Consider the following 8112-nt stretch of genomic DNA (forward strand, 5'->3'; position numbering starts at 1 on the left):
GTTCTTGGCTCGAAGCTGCCTGAAGGATCCAACCAAAGACTCCTCTTTTGCCTTCACCTTATATAGGATATCCCCACCCTTTTTGGGGCATTGGCATTAGCTAGCTTTGTTGCTGTGCCTGTCTCATTGGCTGACTGCTTGGACCGATGATCTCATATCCATCACTGTCTTGGAGACATTATGTCCTGATATCTGTGCTAATGTCCCAAGTTGCTCAACAGTCCTCTTGTGTCTAACCTTCTCTTAGGAAAGTTAAAGTTTAGCAATAAGGCCTTGGTCACTTCTGCTCTCCTATCAGTTCCTCTTTCCCCCTGACTTTTCACCTACTATCTACCTCCAACACAACATCAGTGACCTTTGATTACAGTTACACATCTTACACCATTTCAAGTTCAATGTCAAAATCACATTTATAACCCCTTAGTTTCCCTGATTTAGCATTCATTTATAATTTTATAATAACCATTACTTATTAGTTATCATAATGTGTTATTACAGACATTGCTGAAAAGAAACCAATAATATTTCATTATTCTAATTATTTGACACCATGTTACAGTTACTTCTTTCACCTTTAAGTACTTCCATAAGTATAAGAGTAAGTGTAAATATTCTTATAATCAAACCAACATCAACCACTGGTTAAACCAATATTAATTATCAGTTTAATCATAAGTTATAATTATTAGTTTAAGTATTTTACTCTGGGTTTTATTCAATTCCTCAAAATGTTTAGATTTTATTCTTTAAACCTTTAATGCTCTGAAATGAGCAATCTGAACTATTTTTATTCACTGCAGGCTGGAAACGTCCTTTCTTCAGGAAACCTGCTCTTCCTGTTTCATAACTCTCTTTCTGCCTGACTATGATTTTTTATGATTAAATAGAAAAAAGTAGAATTAAAGCAAAGTTTGCAGGACACTATAACAACACACACAACCAGATTACTTTTATTACCGTATGACTCTACTGTTGGGTCTTGATGTCACCTGTGTAATCAGTTTTAAAGATAACTTTATTTATTGTTATTATTAAACTAAAATCTCCAGCATGGGGAAGTGGGCTGAGCTCGACTTTTCTCGACAATACGATACGGTATACGATATTCTGGTCACAATACGATATGTATCTCGATATTTGTTTAGCGATACAATTCGCTACAATTCAGTGCATTTTTAAGATTTTCTGAAAGATTTTAAAAGGACAGAGTGATTTTAGTGACATTTTGTGTTCCATAGACTTGAATTTAGTTAACTGAAAACTGATTAAGAGCACCAACTACACAATACCTGACTCTGATTGGACAGTCTAACAGTCTGCAGCTGGACAAAATGAATCAAAGACGCAGTGAGAGACTTAGTTTCAGTCATTTAATTCATGTGGATTTGACATAAAACTCAAAAGTTTAAACGGTAATCCAGGAGCAGAGTGGGGAGATTATCAGCCACTGTGCAAATGATTGCACTTATGTTTTTCTTTTGGACACTGTGGCTGCATTTTGGAGTAAAAATGCAGCCACAAATGCAGTCTTTTGGACTATGGGGAAAAAGGCTTTTCTACCTTGGCTCCCGGAGTTAGCCGTGGCTGTAAGCTGCTTTCTTCTACCTGCTAAAGGCTCCGCCTCACCCCGCAGTGATCGACTCCCTGCAGCTACGCAGCGCCGCTATTCCTCTGCTTGGATCTCTGAGTAGCTGCCTCTCAGACTGCCAGCATCTCATAGTACTCTCAGTCTCTGACACTTTTTGTCTGTTGCTAATAAGAATGATCGATCAGCCATTGTTATCATGGAAATCCTCACTGCGCCGCGGATTCCGGCTGGGGGTTTTTCCTCTTCGTCTTCCTGCTCAAAGTACAGCACCGCTGCGCGCCCGGATGTTATCAACCCATGTTCATTCTTCAGGTAATCCTTTATATACAGAACAGAAGCCGCTAAGCTAAAAACTAATTACGAAGTGAATACTACCAGTCAAAGTATTCACAGGAATCTAATGTTTCGTTTTGTACGTTTGGAAGCTCATTCCCTCTCACATAATCGGAAAAGCCGGGGAATGGCGGCGCTTTTGACATTTCTCTGACATTCGGAAAAATATGGTTTACTAATTTTAGCATAACTCCGGTTATACGTGGCCTATTAACACAATTTTAAAAACTGGTGTGTAGTTTATAATGTGCACTTTAAGCTGAAGTTGAAAGTTAGACTGAGGGAGGCGGAGTCTTGCTGCTACGCCGTAACAAACTAGACATTAAAAAGAGCCGTCAGGCTATGGACCCCTATGGTTTAACAGATCGATACTCGCGGATGAAAAATCGATACTTTCCGAGGGCGGAAAATATTGATATATATATCCCCAAATCGATTTATTTATACAGCCCTACAACACACCAAGTTATTGGAGATAATAATCACACATAATTTGTATAATCAAGAACAATCAATGAAGGAAAATATGTTTATATTGAATGTTGCATTTTCTAAGTAAAAGGGCAGGTTAATTTATTTGAAAAGCTTTTACATAGACTGGTTAATATAATTTGAAACAAATAACAGCATCAGTTTCAGTCTAGTTTTGCTTTAAAGACAAACCTATTAAAGAATTTTTTATACAGTAAATTTCAAAGTGCAAAACAGTTAATGGAAATCTACAATTAGGGCACAACAGCACATTTTATTTTGGATTAAAAATGTATTAAAGTGAATCTCATCCACCCAACTCATTCTCTCCATTCAGAATAATACAAATCAATCCTTCAAGTTCATATTGTACATCTTAAAGTATCCAAATGTCAAGAACCAAATGATCACATTTCACAAATTAGAAAATTAAACCATTTTCCCACAAACAAGAAAATCCTCCAGTGTATAACTGCAGTTTTCATCTAAATGACTTTTATAGTAAACCTCAACACAGGACATACATGGAAAATAGTTCTACGGCTTTTCACCTCTGTGAATCCTCATGTGACGAGTTAAATTCGGTTTTTGACTAAAACTTTTTCCACAGTTCACACATGAAAATGGCTTTTCACCAGTGTGAATCCTGATGTGCTGAATTAAATCCGGTTTTAGACTAAAACTTTTTCCACAGCTTCCACAAGAAAACGGCTTTTTACCAGTGTGAATCATCATGTGCTGAATTAAATGATGTTTCCAACAAAAACTTTTTCCACAGTTCACACATGAAAACGGCTTTTCACCTGTGTGACTCATCATGTGCCGTGTTAAATTCGTTTTTTGACTAAAACATTTTCCACAGGTCACACATGAAAATGGCTTTTCACCAGTGTGAATCATCATGTGCTGAGTTAAAAAACGTTTTTGACCAAAACCTTTTCCACAGTTCCCACAAGAAAACGGCTTTTCACCAGTGTGAATCCTGATGTGCTGAGTTAATAGGCGTTTTAGTCTAAAACTTTTTCCACAGGTCACACAAGAAAACAGCTTTTCACCTGTGTGAATTATCATGTGCCGAGTTAAATTCGTTTTTTGACTAAAACTTTTTCCACAGTTCACACATGAAAACGGCTTTTCACCCATATGAGTTCTCATGTGAGCCTCAAAAGTAGATCTGAAAGCAAAACGCTTTCCACAGGTCACACATGAGAAAGGTTTTCTTCTTTTCTGATTCTGGTTCTCAGCTTCAGCAGCTTCCTGGAAGATGACTTGGTTCCTATTTGGTTCTGATTCAGTGAGAGATGTTTGTTCATAAACAGGAACCACCATGCAGGTATCAGTCTGCTGTTTTAACTCAATCTGTTCTTCATCCTGACTGCAGTAAACTTCTTCCACTTCCACTTTTATCTGATGATGCTCTAGATCCTCCTGCTCTTGTTTTATTTGTTGATCTTCTGGTTCTTCCTGTTCTTGTTTCACCTGCAGAGGTTCTAACTCCTCCTGGTCCAGAGTGGATCTCCTCTCCTGGTTACAAATGTTACACTGCAGAGAATCTGGAGAAGAAAACAGAAAAAGAGGAATTGACTTCATTGAAGTAAATGAAAAACTTTCATCATTTAAGAGAGAAATCACAAAAAAAAAAAAAAAAAACAACAACAAAAAATTCAAGTGTGGGAAGAGATCAGTTCACATATCCAGTTGACCTATGGAGACTTCTCTTATGGCCAGGGGTCTCCTCATGTGCAGCTTTCACACTAAAAATTGGCGAAGGGACAAAAGAAAAGTGGCGCATAAAAAATTCACATGTATAAAAACATGCGCATGCAAATGGCTGCTCATCTTTCCTTTCTACATCCCAATTTACCAGAAATATAGAGCAGCTTCTGGTCTGCCTTGTCCCCACCCATAAATACATCTGTAAACTAGTTTATATACCTGGAATTCTTCCACCAGTAACTATGGCAGTGGTCCTTTCTTCTCAGGAGTTCTAACGATAATAATTATAAATTTTATTGAAGGTGCATTTCACTCCACAAAAATAATTCATTTTAAAGGAAGTTGGTTAATTCAAGAGGAAATGTTTGTGTGGAGGCCGGAGCGTTCAGCCAGGATGTAAAGACAGAGTCCTTTGTGGTGAGTGGGGAATGTGGAAGTTTGTTCCAGATGGGATTGTGTTGCATCAGGTCAACGTGCCACTAAGTGCATTCCACATATAAGCTTGACATTTACAGAATGGAGACACTTTCTCTACATAAAGGTGAATTCATTTGCATGGCTCGACTGAAAGATGACTGACTGAACCGTCAGCAGCACCGGTACAGCCTGGTTCAACTTCTGTTCAGAGATCCAGGATGATCATTCTGGACCATCTAATGCTAATAAACCATCAACATGTCCCAGACCAATATAGTCTCTGAACGCACACTCCCTATATGAACCCTTCAATTGGCGATGTTCTCCATCAGTAATAAAGCCTTGTACATTTTGCAGTTACTTAAATACTGCACACCTTGATCACCTTAATAATAATCAAACCTGACCTGTTTGATATCGTTCCTTCTCTTCCACTTTTATCTGATGGTGTTTTAGATCCTCCTGTTCTTGTTTCACCTGCAGAGGTTCTAACTCCTCCTGGTCCAGAGTGGATCTCCTATCCTGGTTACAAATGTTACACTGCAGAGAATCTGGAGAAGAAAACGGAGGAAAAGAGCAATTGTCAACTTTACTGAAGTAAATGGGAGAAATTGTTGGTTTACGACAGAAATGAAAAAGAAAAAACCCACATCTAAACATTCAAGAGCGCAGACAGAGAGACAGGTCAGTTGACAAATCCAGCTGACAATTGGAGAATTCTCAAATGAAAACATTAAAAAATATTTTTAACTTATTAAGAAATTAAAGCAGTTCTTAAGAAGCATTTCTAAACTCAGACCAAGGGTCTCCAGAGTTGACCTAGAGAAAATCATTCATGCTGCTGTATCATCTCGTCTAGAGTACTGTAATGCCCTTTTTACCTGCCTGGATAAAGCCTCAATTTCACGTTTGCAATCTATGCAGAAGCAGCAGTTGTTATATTTCCAACCCCGGTCGTCTGCTCTAGCGTTTCACGTGGTTTCCGTCGGTGTAGTCGAGGTGAATCCGGATGGCGTCGGACTGAGCGACCTGGGTGATGCGGTTATGATTGCACAAATGTGTCGTTCGACACCTGTGAAGAGACTCGTGGGGAGATGGCCCGTTTTCATTTCACACTTCGCCACAAACTCTCTTTCCCACTCCGGTGGACAAATACGGCGATGACGACAAAACTAATGACAGCAAACATGAAGAATCGGCACTTTGTTTCCTGATGCAGCGCGAGGGACAAAATCACAAGACAAAAATAAAAATTGTTGGCCAAAGACATAAGATGTAGGTTGCAGCAGGTTTATTGACGGACGTCGTCAGCCTGTTGTGAGCCAACAATGTTTATAATCCACCAGAGGCTACGAGTCTACTGAGCATGAATTACAATCGCAACAATCTACATACACATATGTATATGTGTGTGTATTCTTCCTTACGTGCGAATAAAGATTTATTTTTTACCTCCCCACCAACTCTGTTTTGTGTTTTGTACGATTTGTGTTTTGTACAATAGCGTATCTCTTAAGAGCCACGCTATAATATGCGTGTAAAAAAACAAACAAAAAAAACAAAAAACAAACAAACACCAAGTCTATTTCACATCAGTATTTTTGGGTTTTGTTGATCTTTGACGTGAAGCATGAAGCAACATACACACTCCAGACAGAGAGAAAATGATCCTTTTCTCGATCAACCACAGATACCATGGCAATATGTGAAACTCTAAATTTTCATACTTGGTCAGACATCTATTCCTGACCGGCATGTCTACACGAAGGTGAAGTTGGTTTCCAATTCTAGCTTCCAATTTGGGAAATGGCTAAAGGGCTATTCCACCCAATTTTTCACTACCTTCCGCATCTTTAATTGACTCTAGTTTAGAAACACCTGGACTCTTCAAATTTGGACTGGATTATTCTACTGTAATAGCAGAATATTTAAAACCATATTAGGCTTTTATGAAACCTTTATCGGATTTGTGAAACCTCAATAAAGGTTGATTTTACCACTTTTTTTGCATCTGGACCATGCTAGAACTGACCCAGCTCCAACACTACAACATTTCAAACCAGCACCGGATTATTCTCAACTAGTAGCAGAATATTTAAGACCAGGTTTGGGATTTGTGAAACTTTTTCATTATTTGTACTGAAACACAACCAATAACTATAGACTGAATTAATACAAAAACGTTACAGTGAATTCTGCATATGGATTATTTGTAGAGTGTAAATATTCTTGTTTACTGACCAATTTATGTTTCTTATTAGCTGATTTTATTGTTATTACAAAATCATTTAACTTTACCAAATAAGAAATGTGTAATTTTATCATGGAGATTATGAGAAAAAGGGAAAGTTATCAACTTTTTGTAAGTGTTACACACTCGATTATGAATAAATAAATTAAACTAGGACATCTGACACTAATAATTATTTGCTTATTTTGAGTTTTCTTTTCATTCTGCTCAAAATGTTTAGCCAGGTGCATACAAATAATTCACTCCAAGATTGAAGAGTTTAGATGTACTTTTGGAGCTGCAGAAGGTCTAGTGTGATCCAGAAGCAAAACAGGGACTGAAATCACCATTTCTCAAAGTTTAACAAATCATGAAAAAGTTTCACAAATCAGATAAAAGTTTCACAAATCTCAAACATGGTTCTAAATATTCTGCTATTAGAGAAGTATTACCCAGTCCAGGTTTGAAGAGTCTAGTTGTAGTTTGTAAACTAGAGTCGATTAAAGTCTATTTTTTTAAATAAACAGATGAAAAGATAAAAACATTAAAAACATCGGAGACATCAAAACCCACACTAACCCTAATTTAGTCATCGGTCACTGTGGTGTAACCTCCCTCGATAATTCATATCATGACATGTAGAATGTGTCTGTTCTCATGTTGACCAACTGTTGCGTCGTACGTTGTGCCGCGAGTTTGTTATGGTCCAATAAATGAGAATCTCGCACAAAATCATTGTTCTTTGTTGTACCCTTCCTACCACCATGCGTCTCACAGCTTACCGTGGTGACATAACAGTACACAACATAGCTATTGCTACTTCGCATTAGCCATACTCAGCATTAATGCTAATACTAATTAGCAGTATGTACACAATAAGTAGTTTACAGAATAGCTGTGTGACAAAAGGATGATTTATTATGCGCGCGCGCACGCACAGAGAGAGAGAGAGAGAGAGAGAGAGAGAGAGAGAGAGAGAGACTAGGTGCTGTACGAAATGATAAACGAGACGCACAACAACTCACGGCGATACTCACACACGTGAAAACAAGCATGCCAGGAGGCCGAGTTACACAAAGTTACACGCGAGGGCTAATAAAACATTTATACGGGAAAATAACATTTACTAAAATGATCCTCATACAGAAAGGCGCAGACATTAACCTTCATTCAAACGCTGCTGTTTCCTACCTATTCGGTGTAAAATAATCCGGGGAGTCCGGGAGAAATCCAGGAGTCTGCGCTGATCGTCCAACTCTTCCTCCGACTTGACCATGATTTCTTTAAACTCTGTAAATGTTTCTTCAGCAGCAGTTAACCGCTCGTTGATAAACTAGTTTAAGCTGGACTGGAGATA

General features: G+C 38.1%; 1 protein-coding gene and 1 long non-coding RNA gene across 5 annotated transcripts in view; one reads left to right on the forward strand and one right to left on the reverse strand.

Moving 5' to 3' along the window:
- LOC107835269 (uncharacterized) overlaps positions 1–3409 on the forward strand; it is a 5034-nt gene extending 1625 nt beyond the window's left edge. The window contains exons 2-3 of the long non-coding RNA XR_001661084.1: positions 3171–3254; positions 3339–3409. This is a non-coding gene — a long non-coding RNA (uncharacterized LOC107835269). The remainder of the gene's footprint in view (positions 1–3170; positions 3255–3338) is intronic.
- On the reverse strand, positions 2348–8106 carry LOC103132838 (gastrula zinc finger protein XlCGF8.2DB-like). Of its 4 annotated transcripts, XM_016667612.1 has the most exons (4): positions 7947–8106; positions 4933–5076; positions 3464–3945; positions 2348–3127 (listed from the first exon to the last, which is right to left on the reverse strand). In XM_016667612.1, exons 1-4 carry the CDS (start codon positions 8029–8031, stop codon positions 2930–2932), a joined length of 909 nt encoding a protein of 302 aa, XP_016523098.1. In that variant the 5' UTR covers positions 8032–8106; the 3' UTR covers positions 2348–2929. The 4 variants fall into 4 exon arrangements, with proteins under 4 accessions (XP_016523098.1, XP_007544677.1, XP_007544678.1 ...); XM_007544615.2 differs by having other exon boundaries at positions 2348–3945; XM_016667613.1 differs by lacking the exons at positions 2348–3127; positions 3464–3945 and adding an exon at positions 3975–4146.
- Between the last annotated feature and the right edge of the window lie 6 nt (positions 8107–8112).

Source organism: Poecilia formosa, unplaced genomic scaffold (assembly GCF_000485575.1).
Source record: "Poecilia formosa unplaced genomic scaffold, Poecilia_formosa-5.1.2 Scaffold1383, whole genome shotgun sequence".
Classification (NCBI taxonomy): Eukaryota; Metazoa; Chordata; class Actinopteri; order Cyprinodontiformes; family Poeciliidae; genus Poecilia; species Poecilia formosa.